Here is a 22,588-nt window from a genome sequence, read left to right as displayed (position 1 = left end):
GCATAATTTGTATATTTTTACTTTATACAGAACATTTACAGTGTATTTTCAGTTTTCCTGATTTGTTCAACAAATAGGAGTTACTTTCTCACAGCTCTGAAACATCAGCCTCGGTCTGTAGTAATCATATACATTAAGAACGTTTGACTGCACCGTCCAGGGAAGGTAAAAAGGGTCCGATGAAATCTAATAATACATATTCTTATCCCACCAGCCTGTAAAGAGGAGAAAAATTCAGATTAAATTAATGCTATTCTTGGTTTAGAACAAAGATACAAATTTGTGAAAAACTAAGGTTAGAAAATGTAACTAATACATTTTTAATAATATCTAAATATAATATAAATATATATATATAATTATTTTATTATTATTAAATTACTATTATTATTTCTGAGTTTTCCCAAATAACAGGAAATTAGATTCTTTTTTCCTGGTCAATGGTGAAGGCCGAACAATTTGAGTCCATGCTGCAAACTAGTAAGACTGGGCCAAAGTGGCAGGCAATTACTACGGTAACCACTTCTCATTTAAAATATTAGCCTTCATTTCACCTATTTTCCCTTATTAAAGATGGCCACATTTCAGGTGACAAAGTGGAGGGGAATTATGTTAGTTACTATGGTAACCACTTTGATTTTAGAATGTTAGCCTTTATTCAATCAGTTTTCCCGAGTTAAAAATGCCCTCCCTCTGTTAGGTGACAAAGTTGAGGATCATGTTACTATGGTAACCACTTCCCATTTAGAATGTTAGCCAATATTCGACCCATTGGCTAGTGGATCGAACATTTCCAACTAGAACTATATCTCTCTTTTGGGGCCCGTTATATTCTCTCTCTCACTTTCTCCTGTTGTTCGGCAATAAATTATTCTGATGTGGAAAGGTGTTTTAACAGAAAAAAGTCAGATTTTGTTGCTTAGCAACATAAAGTTGTATCCGCGGATGCTTACGGAAAGTTATACAATTTTTACTGTTACCAGGGGAGGGCTGTCAGCCTAAGGCCTGGGGGGCAACTCTAGTCAACTGGCCCATTGCACCATCAAAGCGGCTGCGAGCGACATTGAAAGCGGCCGTCGTGCGGCAGTCACTCCACCAGCGCCTAATGAAATTAAAGTGGCCGGCGTGCGCGCACCGCATGCCTCAGCTCTTCATCCCACCACTTTTAAGACGTGGGAAGAGGAGCTGAGGAATGGCCGTTGGGTCTGACAGCCGCATGATGCAGGGGGGTACCGAGAGTATTTGGCACCTGTGGCAGACCCTGTATGTGGCACCCCCCCCACACACACTTTAAAACTGCATAGTTTCTATGGTTAGGCAAACATTGACAGGGGTACAGCATATTTGTTATCATTATATGCTTAGGGATTATGCGGTACCACCGTCAATGTGTGCCTATAGATTGAGCCAGACACTGACAACCCCTATCACTATATACTAAGCCAAACATTGATGTGGTGTAGGCTTATCACTTTAGTGACTGGCATAGTATATAGTAGGGATGCACCGAAATGAAAATTCTGGACTGAAACTAAAAATTCAGCATTCACTTGGCCAAAACTGAAAAAAAAACAAAAAAAAACTTTAAAATACTTTATTAAAAGTAACACCAAAATTAGACAAAAAAATCAACAACAATATTAACATATATATATATATATATATACACATATATATAACAACAATCACAATCCTATCATGCCCAGGTTCTAGCATGTGCTGGCTGACTTAGCATGATAGGAGTGTGATTGCTGTTTGCAAATATATATATATATATATATATATATATATTAATACTGTCATTGAATTATTCTGTCCAATAAAAGTGTTAACACACCGAAGTTGGACCAAAAAATAATTTATAACAGCAATCACACTCCTATCATGCCTAGGCAGCCACTACATGCTGGAATCTGGGCATGAAAGGAATGTGATTACGGACTCCCTATGCCAAGCCATCCCCCAACACTTACACATCCATGCTATCTGGAACCCTCATTCACAAACATTCAGCATAACACCCATCACTCTCACACACTTACATTCAGCATAACACCCATCACTCTCACACACTTACATTCAGCATAACACCCATCACTCTTACACACTTACATTCAGCATAACACCCATCACTCTCACACACTTACATTCAGCATAACACCCATCACTCTTACACACTTACATTCAGCATAACACCCATCACTCTCCCACACTTACTAATCCACTCTCCCTGAATCTTGTCCTACCTTTTCTTCTTTCACTCTCACTTTTCCTCCTCCTCCTCTTCTTCTTCTACTTCTTCTTCTTCTTCCTGTCCTTCCGGTGTACTGAGCGCGGAAGACGGTGGGCGTGGCTTCAGTGTTGTGCGCCGGGATTTGACATCAAGTCCCGGCGCACAGCCACAGTTGCCGCGCGCATCGTTTCTGAAGGCGTGCCGGCATGGTGGCACCCCTCAGATGAGCGGCAGCCGGGGCGGACCGCCCCCCTCCCCCCCCCCGCCAGGTACGCTACTGGCATGACGGCCGCATTCAATCCTGCTCGCGGCCGCTTAGTTTTTAACTTTGCGGCCGCAGCCGCATTGAATGCTCGTCTGCCGGTCGTGCGGTCGCCCGGCTTTAGGGCGGCCTGGGGGGCAATTGCCCCCCGGCCCAGCCCGCCCTTGACTGTTACTGAGTGGATTCCAGACAAGTTTTTAAAACAGAGGCTTCTCTAAATACCCCAATTTAAATTAAAGATAAATTCTTACGCATTAACCCTTCACTACTCTAGTCCACCAAACTATTTATATATATATATATATATATACGCTGCGTAAATTGTTGGCGCTTTATAAATAAAAGATAATAATAATATATATTTTTTACTCTTTTCATTTATTATTTTATATATATATATATATATATATATATATATATGTGTCGCTGTGAATATAGAACTTTCTGCAACGGTACTTACTGCCTGGATATTGTCTGATGAACAGCTTACGAATTTCATCATAAATTATGATTAAGATGACGTAAGGGATCGAAACAAACCAGTACTGAACCCTAAAAAAACCAAAACGGACCAGGCGTCAAATATAATAAGTTATAGTTACATAAATAATCATTAATAATAAATAATAATCAGTAATATTATTTAATGGCATTAAATCAGGAAAAACAAATAATTCATAATAATTCAATATCTCTAACGCTCTACATTAAACTTTCTTGAATTTTTGCAAATACAATACATTTACCCCAAATCAAATTATGTTAAAGGTGAGTCAATAAGACGAAGGAATCCTAGCTTAAAATGTTCAAAGTGGAGAAGAAAACTATTTTTTTTTTTATTTTAGGTACAAATTCCAAAGTCTTAATTACTGTTTATTTTGGAATCTGCTCTTTTGGTATTATATATTATATAATATTTATTATTATTATTATTATTATTATTATTTATTTTTCTTGTTAATAATATTTTTTTATTATTTATTTATTTATTAAAGACCTGTAATAAAATTTAGTTTGTAAAATAAACGTACATAAAATTGTTTACGGAAATTGCTACAATGTTGCCTTCTAGAAAATAAAAGCCTGATGTTTCTGGGATAGAAAAGATAAATGATATATAGTATTTCTCTAAAATGTGCCTTATATTTTTTTTATTAGAGACAGAATGCAAGTTTAAGGAAGAAAACGGAAGCAAACGAGACAAGAACATTTTATCTGATACAATTTAATACTCAATGGGAAGAAGTTCTTCATCTAATTTTAATAATTCCATGTAAAAGTGAATTGACCAATTGTAAGAAACCCCAAATAAATTGTGATGAAATTCCCATTCGGCTGAACTAATTTGATATAAAAGTTTGTAGACGGATTCTTACCTTAGAGGCGCAAACTTCAGGGCATAAGGCATTTCAGGGCAATAGGACAGGAAAGCTGCGATGGCGACCTGTGACGCCATCCCCATTAAGAGGAACTTATTTCTGCCGGGGGAGAAAACAAAAAAACATGAAGGAATTAAGTCATTACTTAGGAGGAAGTCATCATCACCAGGCTGATTTTAGGGCAGGTAAGATAAGTGGAACAGCCTCCAAGCAGAGGTGGTAGAGGGTAATACAGTGAGGGTATTAAACATGCATGGGACAGACATACGGCTCCTGAATCTAAGACGAGACCAACGACTGATTAAGGTTTGTGTATTTCGAGAACATTGCGATACCTAGCAAATATTCTGAGCCGAGCTCATTTTGGGCTCACAGGGACTGCCCTTCCTAAAGAGGGACACTTGGGACATATTTAATGTTAAATGCATCTTTCCGTGATTTTCTCAACTTACTTGAATAATCCCTGCTGAAACACAGAGTTTCTCCTCGTCTTCCTGATTAACAGATCAGCCAGCTGCTCCATCACGATGCTGATAAAGAAAGCCGTGTAGCCGGTCCACTCCAGAAACTGACGCTGGTGGAAAGTCTGAAAGAACGAGAAGAACTTAACACCAAAACATATAGATTATACACGTTGGGGGTAACAGGAGCATTACACTTCATTTTAAGGGATTATGTGTATGTTTATAGACAAAAAAGGTAATAGGTAGAGTGGAAGATAAGTGGAACAGCCTCCCAGCAGAGGTGGTAGAGGGTAATACAGCGAGGGGATTAAACACACATGGGATAGTCATACGGCTCGTGAATCTAAGACGAGACCAACGACTGATTAAGGTTTGAGTCTTTCCAGCAAGAGAAACGGCGACTAGACGGGGGCCGAATGGGGCCGATCTGCCGGCAGGTTCTGTTTCTTGTAAAAGCCGTTCCCATCATGTTTTTATGGTATTTACAAAGGGTTATAGAAATCTCCATATAAAACTGTTCAGTATAAAGGTAGGAAATGTGTAACGTTATACAAAGTTGAGCTAAAACTAGGCTAAAGGGCGTTTATAATTCTTTTATTAGCTATGAGGCCAGCGCTCGAGAACAGGAAGAAAAAACTAAACATTGGTATGTCCTACACAGTCTCCTCCCATTCTTGGGACCATAATTGGTTGAACAGCTTTATTGCCATAGCAGCAGAAAAAAAACACAGCATGCAAGCTGCTAAGCGCCCTTTTCTTACCCATTGCTGGCCGTAGCTGTCTTCCAGTTCCTGATCCTCTATGTTCTCCCATCGCACGCGGATCCCCAGCAGCGTGTGGGGCAGAAATCCTTGCTCGGCCATGACGGTGAAATAATTTAGAAATGCCCCCACGGACTGTATCATTCCTGTACGGAGAGGAACGCGTTATGTAGACAAATGCAAACTACAGGTGAGCAGAACATGGTCCACAACACTAAGGCATTGCGTGTAACATGCTAGCTGCATACGGAGTAGAACATAGGATTTGATCTGTACATTGTGCTAAACAAGGAGGTTGATATAGATATTATTATTATTAATAGTATTATTGTTTCATATAGCACCAACATATTCTGTATCGCTGTACAATGGGCATTGACTAAAGGCCGCTTTTTTTTTCCCTTGATCTATACTTCTGTATATATTATTGACTATTCATGTCCGGTATGTACCCTATTTAGATGTTACCTTCTTTAACCCTTTGTAAGAAGACAATCAATCATGAAATGATGCGATCAAATATTTAGACTTTCCGCCAAACACCCCCCACACACACACTGAAGTTCGTTATTTTTGTTTTAAATTACAGACAGATTTTGAACCATACAGATGCAACGTACTTCTTTTCGGCAAAAAAGGTAAATCTCAGAATGACTACCTACCGATTTGCAGATACGCATATACAGCCAGCTGCTGGTTCACCAGTCTGTCCACGTTCTTCCTCCGGGGCTTTCGGTTCATAATGTCCCTCTCTGCCTTTTCATAGGCAAAAGACACCGATGGAATCTGCGAGGAAACAACAAATAAACGCATTGACTTAAACCAGGGATACCCAACAAGCATCCTCTAGAACCCTCTGGATAATCTTCTACCTGCTCTGCTAAACGGAAGACTTTTGAAACGCTGTTGGATTCCCCACTCCTTTCCAGAAATAATTATTTAATCAAGTAAAACTTTGCCTTATTCGTTATTTTTTATGGGAACCACCTAAATGTCATGTGACACGACAACAGGGACGGATGGCTTGTTGCCATAGAAACTCTTGTGTTGGTTTTACATGGTAAAACCTTTACGGGAAAGAATAAAATGATCCCTCTGCATACAAGAGAATGCAACTAATTATTATATGAAAATTAATTATTTGAGCTTTATATTCCCAGCATTCACAATCGCTCCATGCTCTGGAGCTGCAGCTTCTTCTGAAGATCTTATTAAAATGCATATTAAAGTAGTTCCAAAGTACGTTGGTGTGTGTTCTTCATTATAATGTCGGTTTATTGGTCGAGGCGTACTGTTTACGTGAGCCGCGGATAAGGTCTGTGGTACTTACGATGTCTGTGCCCAAGTCAATGAACAGGATGGTGATGGTGCCAATTGGCAGCGGGATGCTGGCGATGATGTAGATCAGGAAAGGGCAGAGTTCAGCTATATTTTTCGTCAGCGTGTAACCGATGGATTTTTTTATGTTATCAAAAATAAGACGCCCTGTAAAAAAAAAAAAAAAAAAGATTTTTATTGGTTTTTATTATTACATTAAGCAGTTTTTTGGGGTTTTTTTTTTACAAAAAAGGACCTTTGGCCAACATTCTTTCCGTGGAATGTTCTCAGTTCCCAAAGGCTGGTAGAACCTGCGTAACGCGTCCCAACTGAGTCTGCACTCGGTGACTCCTTAGATGTCCGGTAAACACTGGAGGCATTCTAAGGGGCTAGCGAGATAACTTGAATTATTCCGCTGAGCGTCTGTACAAAGGTGAGATAATATCCAGACGCTTTAGTTAAATGCCCCATAGAGGAGCCTACCCTGGCTTTTTAGCCAAAAAAGTCTTATTAATGATAAAGAAATGGCATATTAAGCGTATTGGACACCTGAAATTCATGCTGATGCGCTGATTGGGGCATCGGGGCAAATGTGGTCATCTACTCAGTCATAACTCAAAATAATACCCCCCAACATGTTGAGGGACCCTGGACCCATGCGCACTTCGTATTCTGTTTTGTATCTTAATAATTATTTCTTGGAATGTGTCATTGAGCCAGATCCAAAGAGACCACTTGCCCACTGGGGCTACAGATGTTCATGTCGGTAGGGGAAATTAATAAAATATAATAAATGGGAGGCAGTTTGGCCCTCAATGTTGAGCTGAAGAGGGCAAGAGGGCAGTCAGGTACTAAACCAGGTAAGCAGAGAGATAATACAGTAAGGAGGTCTCTGCATAAATAGGTTGCATGCATGGCGTAAGCCAATAGGGTTTGGGTGGCTTTTGGCTCTAGTTGCCCCCCAAGACCAAAAAGCGCCAGCCATTCCCTGGCCTTCTGGCTGCCTTGCAGGGATCCGAGTTATTGCCCTAGGGCACCAAGTTAAGGAGGGCACCAAGTTAAGGAGGCATCCCATATTCTTCATGTGGAATTAGTTGAGGGGCATTGCCAGCGTAGACGCATCAGTAAGTCGCGTGCATCGTATTCATCCAAGAATCTGTGTCTATGAGATTGGAAATGTTTGCTAAATACGTCGCAGCCTCTCCATCAATTCGTCCGCGGAGATCCATCTTAAATTCCTTTACAAAATAAACGACGCGTTTTGCAACTCTTTCTTCACGCTCTGCATTTCATTCCTGGCCTGAACGTTGACTGCAGTCCAAATAAAATGTCCCTCGGGCAGCGTGAGTGTAATTGGATGACATGGAAACATTTTACGAGATCGCTGTTCTACTCGCAGTAATGGAAGAATGCGAAACTTTTAACCGCCGATAAACATCTCGCCGGAGCCTCGCTGGAAATGTACATTTTGATCCTGCGCATTAAACTAGCCATCTCAAGTAAAGCTTGTCTGGGTTGTTTGGGCGAAGTCTCATGCCTCCATAGATAAACATGTACGTAAATGACTATAATTTTACCTTCTTCGACTCCGGTGACAATGGAGGCAAAGTTATCATCAAGTAAAATCATGTCGGCTGCATTTTTTGCCGCATCGGATCCTGCGATGCCCATAGCGATTCCAATATCAGCCTTTTTCAGAGCAGGAGAGTCGTTGACGCCATCGCCAGTCACGGCCACCACAAAGTTCTGAAACCAAGAATCAGGTATGAACTGGGATAGCACTAGCCTGGCTACTAACAGAGTCAGGAGACAGATGGGTTCTATATAATGTCTACCTTCATCCTTCATCAGTGCCCCTAAATGTCTAGAAGAGACATTTTCTAGACAATTAATAATAATAATAATAATAATAATAATAATAATAATTTTAGTATTATACATTTTAAATAATACAAATACTTGTACTTAAATATTATTATTATTATAATTATTATTATTTTCTTTCACATTATTAAAATGATATAACCAGCCAAGGAGATCCTGCAGAAATTAATAATATAATCTCAGGAGTAACAAAGAAACTATTCTTCCAATGCACCCAAAAAAGGGGCATCGAAACTATTATGATGACACCCCATTACAAAATAGGAATTTTGCATTAAAGTTACCTAAAAATTATCTCATCGTGCCCACAAATGCTCAAACTCTCAATAAACCAAACAAACATTAAAAAAAACAACAGCCAACTCAATGGCCAACTCAACATCCAACTCAATGGTCAACTTAATAGCAAGCTCAATGGCCTACTTAATGGCCAACTCAATAGCCAACTTAATGACCAACCCAGCTCCAGTACACTTTATTCTGACCGTCCTCAACAACTATTTTTTTAGCAGTTGAGTGAAACTCAACAAAACTCAATGAGAGGTTTGACAAATTCAAAGCACTCGGCTCAACTTGACACCATCTTTTAGTGAATAGACAACCTGCTGATCAAGTTTGGTTTGTCATGTGTAGCCGAATGTAGAGTTGGGGCATCTGACTTGATTGCACTTGATTGACAACCCAGAATTTAGTAAACAGACCCATCCGTCTGCAAGGTCTGCTTCGAATACCCTCAAGAAATGATCTCCTGGGTTTTCAATACGGGAACTCTGGTCTGAAGCCATCCCCACCCCCATCTCTTACATGGCTGGTTTTAGAGAGCGGAGAGGTTTAATGTAAAGAAATGGCATCATGAAACACCCAAGCAGGAATATGTCAGCCTGTATTTTTTTCACTCCTTTATTGATCTAGCGACCATAATATCACCTGTCGGCATATCGTCTTTCTTACCTGCCTCTGACAACCCTCCACGATAATCAGCTTCTGTTGGGGTGAAGTCCGAGCAAAGACGATTTCCGAGTGATGAGCCAAAATATCATCCAGATCTTCCAAAGACATGTCCTTCAACTCTCCACCGTTCACAACGGCAGCTTTGGCTTGACTTTATGGGAGCAACAAAATATATTATAATCTATTATTTCATGAGGACACTAAAAAAATATATATTTTTATTCTGAAATGTAAGTGAAACACATCCACTCACACTGCTAGGCAACAAGTATATCTCATATACTTATATATGTTAATCTATTCCACAAAATATAAATCAACATATTTGAAATAAATTCTCTATGAGTTATAATTTATGGGTAACATGTGTCCGATCTGGGTTTCACTTTCATTCATTTATTGTGAAAAATTCCAATTTAAAAAAATATATATATATATTTTATTCTTGATATATATATTTTATTCTTGATATATATATTTTATTCTTGATTATATATATATATATATTAATTTTTTTTAAATGTAAAAAAAATAAAAAAACATAAAATATAAGCACAACTCACCGTTTATCAACTTGTTCAATAGAAATGTTAAGACGCTTGGCAATGTCCTCCACGGTTTCACTGCCAGCTGAAATTATACCGACACTTCTAGCAATCGCCTTGGCGGTGATCGGATGGTCACCAGTGACCATTATAACCTAGAAACGGCGGGGAAAAAAAATGTATACAATGCAAAACAAACCAAAATAACCACAAATTTTAGGTTGGTGAACGTTCATAAAATATAATAATGCTCGCCTGCCTAAATAGGCAAAATTTACCAAAAATAAAATAGTTTTGATTGGATGAAACACTTATTTTAAATGTTGATACATTGTTTTCAGTTACCTTGATTCCTGCGCTTCTACATTTTGTCACAGCGTCGGGTACTGTGGAACGAGGTGGATCAATCATCGACAAAAGTCCAACAAAACAGAGATTTGAGGTCGGAAAGTTCACAGATTCTGTGTCGAATGGGTAAGAGTCTGGATATTCATCTTCGGGGAGATACAGGTGGCAAAAGCCTGAAATAAAAAAAAAAAAAATAATAAAAAAAATTTAGAATGGAGAATTTTTTTTAAAAACTATTTTTGGAGAATTCAGTTTACAGGAAATTGAGTTAAAAAATAAAATAGAGATTTTTACATAGAATTTTAGAAAATTTTTATATAGATTTTTACATATATTACCTTTTTTTCTAAATTATCCATAAAATATACTATTGTTAATATTCCTTGTTAGTATATGATGATGAGGTCATAGCATGCCATTTCACATGTATAGATCTCACGCACGTCCTAAAGAAATGTTTTACCTAACACTCGCTCGCCGAGTCCTCCCAGCTCCATGTACGCGGTTTGAAACGCTTCCTTCATGTTCTCATCCAGAGGCTGTTCCTTGCCGCCTATCATGATGGAGGAGCACCGGTCTAGAATTCTTTCTGGAGCACCTTTCATCACCAGCAGGAACCGCTTATCGTTTGGGTCATCGGTCTCGTGTACAGACAGCTGCAACCCATACAATATCAAGTTTAGGCGGGCTACGGTCACAAAAAAATAAAATAAAAAATAGAAAATGATTAAAATTGTTCTAACCTGATATTTATTCGTGGAGTTAAATGGTATTTCGCACACTTTTCTGTTCCGTTCCCTGATGTTCATGACGTTGCCCGTGATAACTTCAGAAAATTTTAAAAGGGCTGTTTCGGAAGCGTCTCCAGCCACGGTTTTCTGCGAAAAAATTTATTTTAATGCCCGTCACATCGACTTTAGAAACGTAGCGGTGATATCGAGGTGTCGGGGAACGCAAACAACGCGTACTTTCATAATGGGGACGTCCTCCTGACCAGCTCGGAACTCAGCGCGGTTACACAGCGATACGATCTTGCACAATGCGGTCCACGTCTCGGACGTCTGTTCAAAAGAATGATCTGGGGAGAAAGGCAGATTTCTATATGAATTCCAACAAATATTTTTTTTTTATTAATCAATAATAAATACTAATAAATAATAATAAGACTTAACCCCCCCCAGAAGCGCGGGTTTTGCACCCGTTGGGTATACATACGTGTTTGGTCTTCACTGGTGTCTGCCGAATGGATGTGGTCATCAAACCAAAGATGCGCTACAGTCATCCTGTTCTGCGTCAGGGTCCCTGTTTTGTCGGAGCAGATAATCGAGGTGGAACCCAACGTTTCCACGGCTTCCAGATTCTTCACTAAGCAGTTTTTCTTTGCCATTCGCTTCGCTGTCAGAGAGAGGGTTACCTGAGAAAAACATCATGACGCGAAAATGAATAGGAAGGACGGCCACGATGCCGATTTATACAACGATATCATTTTATCTTTTAAAAGAAAAACACATTATCACCTGTGACGGGGTTTTACAGTATCTGTCAAAGATAACAACTTCCAAAATTCTACTTCTCTCGTTCTTTAATATAAATTTATTTATTTTAAAAAAAAGCCAGAATTTTTTTTCCCAATTTTAATTTGTATGCAGTCGGTACTTGCTGCTTGTGGCGACTAAATGAATTAACCCAAACTTAGCTTAAACAAATGATTATCATAGGGAATTGGACTTTATTAAAAAAAACACAACTGGTCCCGACCAAGTGGTGCCAGATTCCAAGGCATGTCTACTCACAGTCACAGTGGCCAGGAGACCTTCAGGTACGTTAGCCACGATGATTCCGATGAGGAAAATGATGGAATTGAGGGCACTGTACCCCATGGACATGGCAATTATGAAGAAAATAATGCCAACGGAGATGGCAACTCCGGCCACGATGTGGACAAAGTGCTCAATTTCCACCGCGATGGGGGTCTTCTCGTTGCCTACGCCGGAAGCCAGGGAAGCGATTCGACCGATGATTGTATTGTCGCCTGTGTTGATTACAATACCCTTAGCTGTGCCTGGGGGGGGGGGACATAAATATACGGTGAGGATTTAGGGATGAATCAACAGATTCTCACAGTTAAAGTGGAACTGTCACACAATGAAACTTATGTTGCGGAGATTTTTTTATAAGAATCTTCTAAGATGTCCTCCGCTTGACCGTACAACGTATATTTATTTACCGCTGGAAACATTCCGTGAATCTTGTGGATTGCATCCTAATTTACAGCCATGAATTTACCTTCCAGACACGTGGTGGAGTAAAAAGCGATGTTCTTAGTTTCAAGCGGGTTTTCGTGGGTGTATTCGCAAGAACGAGCCTGAGGTTCCGATTCCCCCGTCAGGGATGAATTGTCCACCTGCCGAAAAATAAAGGAGGCCCTTTAATGACTGGAGAAAGTCATTTAAAATCTTATTTTTACTCTTGATGCAGAGAAAGAAATGCTTTATCTGACTTATTTTTCATAAAGACAGACCTTATCAGCATGTACCAGCCCTACATTCGTTAGACTACAATTCCCAGCATCCATATGAGTTTTGATCCTGCAGCTTTGGAGGGAGCGTTGGGAGTCTTGAAGCAGGACAGTTACCTTACAACCTTGTGCGAAGACGAGCCTCAGATCAGCTGGGATTCTGTCCCCACCTTTTACGTCCACCATATCTCCGACAACTAACTCAATTGCCGGGACTTCCATTTTTTCTCCATTCCGTGTAACCAACGCTTGCTGCAAGCATGAAAAGGAACCAGTTATAATCTTATAACTAATACACAGGTGATAAAAGGCAGTATTCTTTACAGTATATAAGGAGTACGTAGTAGAATGCGGTAAGATATGAGATTGTCTAAGGTGTTGATGCTGATACAAAGTCTCCATCTGAATATCTGACGTCTGAGGTCTTGAAAGCTTATATTACATAATATGTCGGTCGGAAACAATATAACATGATTTATCTGTCTGCATCAGATTCTTGGGAACTTAATGGGAATTTAGAATGAATATCACAGGACATTCTACGCATCTTTGGAAAGTCCACCTTCTGACAATGCGTTGAAACACTTTTTGAAGGGATTGTTTCGGGTCGATGTTCTTCACAGACTACACCAGACGGAGTCACTAACCTGTGGGATCATCTTGTTGAAGCTGGCCATGATGTTGGTGCTCTTAGCCTCTTGGAAATAAGCGAAGCAGCCAGTGAGGAAGACGACCACGGCCAAGACTACACCCAGGTATAACTGCACCAAGAGAAACATGCGCAGATCAGAAAAGCCTCCATCATCATAGGGCCATACTATAGTACATCATTACTCTACGGAAAGCCAGTCTGCGGAACCCTCTTGGAGGTTTACGTAAATAAAAGCTACCCAAAAGTTGCTGGACGTAAGTCATGGACACGTTTTACTCTTAAGCACCTTGGATGAGTTCATGAAGTGTGAAATCTTGAAAATGGCAGCAGTTGACACGTGAAGGGCTTTAAAAAGTGTACTTTTTCTAAAGCCTTCAGCTCCCACTAAAGGTGACGAGCAGTTTAATGTGGGGGAGTAAATTGTTTATGATGGATGCTCTACATGGAATGTAGCTACGGTGGATTTCTAATGCACGCCTTGGTTATTTGATTCTGTAAATGCCATTATATTTGTGTGTTTAGTATTCTTGTTAATGGAAAAATGTCAGGTCCTCTGACTCCGTTGTGGACGTTGCTTACATTGTCCCTGGATGTATTATGGTCCTGAGAATACTGGATCCCATATGCAATCCAGCAGAGGATCGCACCGGCCCACAGAAGGAGGGAGAAGCCCCCTATCATCTGTTTGAAGAATTTGACAATTTCAGGAGTACCCTTTGGAGGTGTAAGTGCGTTGGGACCATCGCGAGCCAGAATCTCTGCAGCTCTTGCACTGGTGAGACCCTGAAGGATACATTTCATAACGTTACAACAGTATGTCACAATATTATGTTACAACATTCTACATTACTGTCATTACAACGTCATTCCCTGCCAGCCAACTGATGCCAGCGTTCACCAATTAAAAGTTTTCACGGGACCAACGACTGATTAAGGTCTACTGGAATGGGCTACTAGACGGGGGGGCGAATGGGGGCCGGCAGTTTCTAACGTTCTGTTATTCTGAACAATTTCTGTACACGGTTTGTGGTTAATATATATAATAACGTTTGAGACAATTTAAGAAAATCTTTTTTTGTTCACTTACTTTGAGAATACTTGTTTCATATTTTGCTTCTAGTTCTTCGATTTCAAGTTTATGGTCTTCCTGAAAACGTCAAAAACGACAGTAATTATTAATGGTTCTGATGAGTTTTTATTAGTTGTGAAAACTATTCTTTATTTTAACTGTTCAAGTACCGAACAGGAATTAGATTCATTAGTCATACCTTCCGGCACAGGACACTCAAACAGTTTGACGTACTTTTAAAAAAGGGTTCCAATGTTAGAAGCGGCGAACCAAAATATTAACTATTTTCAAGTACTTGGTAAACAAATCAGCCATGGGAGCGATACACACTCAGACATCATTTAATACCCGTCGAAAGACATTCCTGAAATTTCTCTAACGGCAGCCACTGGATACCGCAAACATATTATTTGCAGCACAGGGACTTTTAACACACAGGGTGGTAGATAAGTGGAACAGCCTCCCAGCAGAGGGAGTGGAAGCTAATACCATTAGTGAACGACTGATTAAGGTTTGAGTCTTTACAGCAGGAGAAACGGGCGACTAGACGGGGGCCGGATGGGGCTGCAAGACATTATAAGACATTACTGATTACTGGTATCAATAACCAAAAATACTAAAAAACAAACATTATATAATACAGATTATGTAACCTATAGATTCTAGAATCTATGCAAATAGATACATAGATGCAAATATGCCTATATGGAAATAAGCAGGTGTAGATATAATTCCATATACATATTTTTATTTAGATTCTACTTATGTAATATAAGTAAATATTAATGAATTATTGAATATATATACACATACATGCATATTTTTACATTGAAAATATTTTTCTTTATAATAGGATTCCCCATTTATAATCTTACGAGTGTTTTAGTGGCTCGAGGGGTTATCTAGAATAGAACGTTTGCTAAAACTTACACCCTATAATCACGGTAATATAGGGAAAGCTGGAACACTTCCCAGACTTCTGATGAGTGATCCGCGGATGATTCATGTATTAAATCCCTTGTAAATATGGCATTAATGCCGAAGCCGCAAATAGGGACACATGGGGCCTGGTGCATATACCGCAGGGTTTGGCTGCTCATCCTATACACGCCTTGGCATGATCCAAATTCTAGATCCACTTATTTTGGAGATTATTGGCCCTTTAGCTGCCAACGCTTGCCGCCTATATTTTTGCTTTGCTGACACCATTGAAAACATGGACACATTTTGATTGGCTTCTTGATATTGCAGCCAATCAAAAGATAGCTAGAAAACACGGTCGCTGACCAAAGCGAAGGCAGCCAGGGTTGGCTAGTCCATAATGCCAAACTATGAAGTCAACCAGGACATCAACCCCATTGGGTCATCTTCTCTAGGTCCACCTAGATGTTCAATAAATTGGCTAATGGTAGGGGGATGATAATAGGTCAACCTACATCCCCAACAGGTCCTTGATACCTGACCCCAAAAATATTTTTTTATATCATTCCAATTAATTTGAGAATTTTACACTCACCAGTTCAAGCTCTTGCTTAAGGTCCTCTACTTTTTTGCCCTTTTTCTTGTTTTTCTTCTTGAGATCTTTATAATTCTCTTTTCCATTTTCTTTGTCTGGATTTTCTACATCATTCGCCCCGCTGATCTCCACCGTATAAACATCAGGTTTCCCCTGGATTTAACAGAAGATAAGATGTTAGGAAATCATCATCCCGAGAAAGAAGTGATCCAAGAGGCATGAAGATCAAACTGGACAATGTAGAGGAAAGCCCCATGCTGGACCTCCATCAGCTGTCTCCTAAACATAAACACATGGACCATACCATTCAGTAGGTGGGAGGGGGGCTGTGGCTTATATCCCAAATTTCTGGTTTTAAGCAGCAGGAAACTTCAAAGGAAAATTATCAAGGTATTTAAAAATTGAAAGCATGAGCTGTTTCCAACAAGATGCTTTAAATGACGTACTTGATTTCAAAACCAAGGCTACATAGAGGTCTATTGTACAAAAGAAGACAATGTTCTCGGCTACTCCCAGTATTTTCTTTATGTTTGAAGTACGTTTTAAGGTATTTGAGCGCTCTTTAAGGATGAAAATATTTTAGGCTGTTCCTGGATTCAACTATTTTCAGCGAATCGTACAAAAAGTTATTTTGAAAAGATTGTATTTGTGATAATGAACTAAAGTTATTAGATGGAACGTCCATTTATTATAAGGCAGATTAAGAAAGAAAGCAGCTATAGGAAAACATGGGTAATAATAATTATCCTTAGTAGTGGCTTGGAAGCTAAATGAATGATATCATCGTATGAAGTACGAAGAGTTTCCAATTGGCTGAAAAGATGCCAAGACGGGTTTAACTTAATTACTTCTTTTTACACCATTGTTTCTACTAAAAGAATGAGAAACGTGGGCATTTATTCATTTGATATTTCACAAGAGGATTTGTGAGGATGAAAGCAAAACAAAATTTAGCACATTGATTTTAGAAGAGGATCGGCATAAACCGGCTGGTCCGGTCCAATACGCAGGAGAGCTGCCGTGGATGGAACACAAAAAGGATTGGAAAATACAGCCCGTAAATCTTCTAGAATGTATATTTAAAGGATTTACATGATCTAGAACCTTCCAATCACAGCAATAGCAGGGACAACTGTGCCTCTCTTCCCTTCTAACAACCAATCTTATCCTTCTTTAGAGCTAATCAAATATTGTCAACATTAATCATTTAAGTTGTGATAATAATAGGGTTAATGTATATCAGTCAGCAAGAAGATTCTATTGGTTGCCACAGTAAATGCATTATTTAAAGTACAGCAACAGAATTAATGATACTTGAAGAAATTAATTTTAATTTATGGCAGAAAACGGTTGTTTACAGTAAGAGCAGTAAAGATGTGGAGTTCACTACATATAGATGTTGTTCTATTAGATCCAATAGATGCCTTTATATACGGTCCGGAGAGTATATAATATATAATATGAGGAATATACAGGGATATAACGGGTTATAAGGACGGGATTAGTTATACGGCCGGAGAGTATATAATATATAATATGAGGAATATACAGGGATATAACGGGTTATAAGGATGGGATTAGTTATACGGCTGGAGAGTATATAATATATAATATGAGGAATATACAGGGATATAACGGGTTATAAGGATGGGATTAGTTATACGGCTGGAGAGTATATAATATATAATATGAGGAATATAACGGGATATAACAGGTTATAAGGACGGGATTAGTTATACGGCCGGAGAGTATATAATATATAATATGAGGAATATACAGGGATATAACGGGTTATAAGGATGGGATTAGTTATACGGCTGGAGAGTATATAATATATAATATGAGGAATATACAGGGATATAACGGGTTATAAGGACGGGATTAGTTATACGGGGGAGAGTATATAATATATAATATGAGGAATATACAGGGATATAACGGGTTATAAGGACGGGATTAGTTATACGTGGGGAGAGTATATAATATATGATATGAGGAATATATAGGGATATGGATTTATCCATAAAGTCATCTTGTTAAGGTTGTATTACTGTAGGAAGGGAAATAAACAGGTACTAGTTAACGACTATATAATAGAATTAGGCGCCCCAGTAACACTAAAGACAGCTAGGAGATAATATATGAACATATTATTCTTAGAAGCGACAAATTGCATTGCTGTTTTTTTATTGTAAATGTTTTTCAGTATAGATTGTTTAAAGGATTAGCCACTTCTAGGTAACATGCGAGGAGGCTACACCTCGGTACAAAGTGATGCAAAGATGTCTAAAGTTACTTGGAAGAGAAGGCATTAAGCTGCGCATGTCCCAACAGCTAAATCTTACTATTCAAATCAGCTGTCAGAGTTCTCATCCCTGATCGAAAATTTCAACATGGGAAAACCAGGAAGGTATAATGAAAAAAAAAACGATCCAAAAATAACAATAATTAACTTTTAAACATGGATTAGGTTGGGCCAGTCGGATAATGTTGCAAAAATTAAAATCCTGTTTCGTAACGGCTTTCTACGTGGCTGAGTGCCTTACCACTCTGGCACTCAAAAGGTTAAGAAATAGATTGCAAGCTCCTGTGTGCAGGGTCCTCCTTACCTGTTGTTTCTGTACGTCATCTTGTTATGTTATATACTAATTGTTATGTCCTGGCTACCTTTTGTACGGCGCTACGGAATATGATGGCGCTATATAAAACAATAAATACTACTACTAATAAATGTAACAAGGAAGAATTCCAATTTATAATGTAACAAGTGTTTCAAATACAATATAATTAAATGTATCAGCAGCACCCAAATCAATCAATGTGAGGGTGTGCGATAATATTAAAAAAAATAATATAAAAAAATATATATATCTATAAATATAAAGTGCAGTATGTATTATAATTCTTGGGGAATGTATTATTTTGCAACCCTCCAAAAAATGATGACATCTTACCTCGGTACCCATTGATATTTTCTTTAAGGTGCAAGGAGCTGCTGCTTTTGCTCTGGAGAACTTAGGAAAAAAATTGGAGAATTGGAAAAAATGTATATAAAAAATACCAGACCAGAAAAATGGAATGGGGTCTCACGAGATGGAACGAATGCAAGAGCTTGTAGAGGCTGTGGCTGTCCCAACAAAAAGCCAATGTTAGCTGCAATCTTCCCCACACTGTGACATCTTCAGCCAGGACAGGAAAGCCTTCCAGAGCCCTGTGCTGCTCCTTCTTCACGACTCGGCTCCTATATCTCGTTCACGGCGACTCCTCCCCGTTAAGAAATTGTCACCTGAAGCCCTGCCTAGTGGCATTACCTGGCCAGGTGGAAAATTACCAGAACAGGAGCACTTTCTATGGAATCTCTGCGAATGTTCAATGCTGGTCTCGTAACTCTCCGCTCGAGTCTTTGTTCTTTTGGTTATTTCTTTTTAGAACTCTCCAAAGTGTCGGGATCTGAAAATTCCGAATGATCTCCCTCTCAAAGGAAGCCAGGGGACTTTTTATACCAATTAACATAAAGCCCTTCCAGTGCCCACCCTCTCATTACTTTTTTCTCGGCCCTTATTAATTAGCAACACAATCGATCCAGCCCCCGCTCTCCTAACGAGATCATTTTCATTACCCTGATGCGGACTACGTGGGGTTTGCCCAGATTAACAGGTCGTCAATAAATGAATCAACCTGAACCCAACTGAAGACAATTGTTACTATTATTATTATTATTATTATTATTATTATTATTATCATTTATTTATATAACGCCAACAATTTCCGCAGGATGGAGAGCAAGTTTAAGATCCGGGCTCACAACTTTACAACCAAGACTTCAATAGGAATTTCACCATTTTTGCACAAAAAAAAGTAACTTTTACTCCCCTTCGCCCGACGCGTTACTCAAAAACTGCATCTACGGCTGAAGAAACGAGGAGCTTTAAAAAAAATAGGACAGAAAAGATGGTTACATGCCAAGTGCCCAATACCCCTGGAGAGGGTATAAATGAGTACGTGATACGTCACTAGAGGGTCTGTTGAATGAGCCATTGGTTTTAGCTAATGAGTTTAGGGGTTATACGCCGTCAGCTTGAGGGTAAAGCTCCGGTGCAATAAGCCCAGCTCCAAAGTACTCTAGTTTGGCTGCAAAGTTTCAACAGTCTTTGCAGTTGATTGGACCAGTTTCGATGGTAATAAGTCTCTGTTGTGTTTGTTCTCTAGTCACTGACTTCTGTGAGTCTGCAGATACATGGGGATGAACCTCCCTGAAACCAGTTGGGTGCATCCAGCTATTGTGTCTAAGCCTCGATCATGGCGGTGTCCCTGGTACTGGTTTCACTTCCAGAGATTAGCTGGTGGGTAATGACGAGATAGACCGCGATGGAGCTCCTGGGTTTCAACCCAACTCTCAGCTCATCCCGGCTCTACGGGGCAGCCAGAGCTGAGCAGGCTAAAAATGCATCCACAACAGTTCTAGTGTGTCGAGAAGGATTCATGGTATCCATTGGGCAAGTCCTCCTCAGCCTAAATGTTCCGCAAGCTCACTAAGATGGGCTTTGGTTGAGTCCCCACTTGGATCAGGTCCTGCCATGGCCACCGTGAAATGCAGTGAATATAAAACCAACCGTTTCCCTTATTGTTGGCAGAGAAGCATCAGCTCGTACTTTCTTTAAGCGGTTCAGAGATGGGTAGCATTGAACGTACCTCTGTTCTACACTCAGTCCTTGCTGGTACTCCAAACACGGATCCCTAAGACTTTTTTTTTTGGGGTTGAAAAAAAAATTAATATCATTTAAAAAGCAAAGGGTTTGTTCTACTTTCCATTACTGGCGTCAGATACTGAATCTCCCTGATAAATGATTCCACAATTTGTAGAATGTTTCATAAATATTCACCAATGTCGCCAACATTTCCAAGAAAGAACCAACATATTCTGCAGATCTTGAGACATTTGGAGAAGGTCATATTTATCACTTAAATTCACCTGCGGTCCATAATGTCGTCACCATTTCCATATTTAACCCCTTAAGGACAACGGGCGGTCCCAAAGCCCATTGAAAACAATGCAATTTGTCATTAAGGGGTTAATGCCCCAAAGTGTGGACTTGCAGACTTACTGGGTAGTAATTACAAGCAGCGAGTGGAGCCCATAATCCAAATAAAATCAAATCAGTATTCTGGGACCACAGTGAGGACCAAAATGACTTCGTTTAATTAACTAAACACCCCTGATTTCTCTTTTTTTTCTTTTTTTTTTTGTACAGTAGTATGAAAGGGCAAAAATAATATTTATTGTTATACAGCAATTAAATAAATTGAAAGCTTTGGAAAGACTGTCAGCTCATAGAATTTCTTTTATGCCGCCTGATTTGAAGATATTTCTAATGTTTGGGTTTTTTTTATGCCCAACGCTAAAATAAGAGCGCATGTTTGGATCTCAGCAGCTCAGGGCCGACTGTAACACTAGGTGGCGACCTAGGGTCCGAGTTTGTAAGGGGCATCGCTGCAAGGTTATTTTCTTAGCAAGTGCGTGCAGAAGGTTTAAAACCCCAATGAGTCAAGTCTGAGTGCAAAAATCGATAGAAACACAGAACCTGTCGGCAGATCGGCCCCCATTCGGCCCCCGTCTAGTCGCCCGTTTCTCCTGCTGTAAAGACTCAAACCTTAATCAGTCGCCGATCTGCCGGCAGGTTCTATGTTCCTGGGATCCGGATGCAGCATAACAGGCTGAATATAAGCTTCTCTCTGGCATGGTAGGAACCTCAAAAAGTAAATGTATTTTTATTAAGTGGGCTTCCTAAAGTATGACCCCCGTTAATTTCCTATTCAGCCCTGGCTGGAAAAAAGATAATCATTTTTATTATTATTATTTATTGTTTTATATAGCGCCATCCAATTCCGTAGCGCTGTACAATGGGATAATGAGAAGTGATAGAGACAGAGATATTGTAGCACATTGTGGATACGCTGTAACGTTTCATGTGTTTGTGAAACATTCCCAGTTCTGCTTGAATTCATTAGCTTGCAAATTACCGCGTTCCGATACGAAGCCCTTTTAATGCTAATTTAACGAGGTTTACATGTAAAACGGGGCCGGAATCTCTGGATTTTAGAGAGAAGAAAGATGTCTCTTTAAGAAAAGCTCAGGTTTACCGATCCGCATTCGCCAGTGCAGCTGGAAAAGCGAGTCTCTCCGCATTTCAACAGAAGAGCGAGGATTTGGGAAGGTTCTTCTCTCATCCTCCTGTAGCCTGACCCAAAAGTGGAGTTTAATATTTGGGGGGGAAAGAATAATAATTTAGCACCTGAAACTTTAACCTGCTGTCTCAAAAAAAAGTTTTGAAACACTGCTAAATATCGTATTTACCTGAACCGCGCTTTTTTCCAAGCTTTCCATTTTTATAAGGTGAATTTGGGGACAAATACAGTATTTTCTCCATATTTCTTCCTAGAATACTTACTGGGGAATATCTCCAAGAACGTGGTTCTTAAATAAGCTACATTCTGAATATTGATTAATAATATAATCGCTAGTGGATGTTCTTGGCCAATGTCAGAAATAACTAGAAAATGTCAATGTTAGAAAGTTTCTTTTATAAAATTAAATATTTTTAGATTTAGAAACTATAGAAATAATGTCAATCAACTTTTGTTATACAACAACCAACTATTTTGGTAATATAATTTCAATTATTATTCTT

At 39.3% G+C, this 22,588-nt stretch overlaps 1 protein-coding gene across 1 annotated transcript; it reads right to left on the bottom strand.

Moving 5' to 3' along the window:
- Positions 1-186: 186 nt before the first annotated feature.
- LOC149286916 (potassium-transporting ATPase alpha chain 2) lies at positions 187-18,865 on the bottom strand. The gene is made up of 23 exons (XM_089493613.1): positions 18,854-18,865; positions 15,900-16,052; positions 14,402-14,461; positions 13,894-14,097; positions 13,310-13,423; positions 12,780-12,914; positions 12,431-12,548; positions 11,938-12,206; positions 11,360-11,558; positions 11,113-11,222; positions 10,888-11,022; positions 10,608-10,800; positions 10,142-10,317; positions 9,815-9,951; positions 9,252-9,402; positions 7,994-8,162; positions 6,430-6,584; positions 5,762-5,885; positions 5,100-5,245; positions 4,327-4,460; positions 3,872-3,973; positions 2,956-3,047; positions 187-215 (listed from the first exon to the last, which is right to left on the bottom strand). The coding sequence occupies exons 1-23, from the start codon at positions 18,863-18,865 to the stop codon at positions 187-189; spliced, it is 3,117 nt and encodes a 1,038-aa protein (XP_089349739.1).
- Positions 18,866-22,588: the final 3,723 nt, after the last annotated feature.

The sequence above is a fragment of the Sceloporus occidentalis genome, unplaced genomic scaffold (assembly GCF_023333645.1).
Source record: "Sceloporus occidentalis isolate IW3139 unplaced genomic scaffold, rSceOcc1.0.p SCAF_66, whole genome shotgun sequence".
Classification (NCBI taxonomy): Eukaryota; Metazoa; Chordata; class Lepidosauria; order Squamata; family Phrynosomatidae; genus Sceloporus; species Sceloporus occidentalis.
Note: the sequence above shows the minus strand (reverse complement) of the source record. Positions and strands in the feature narration are given on the sequence as shown.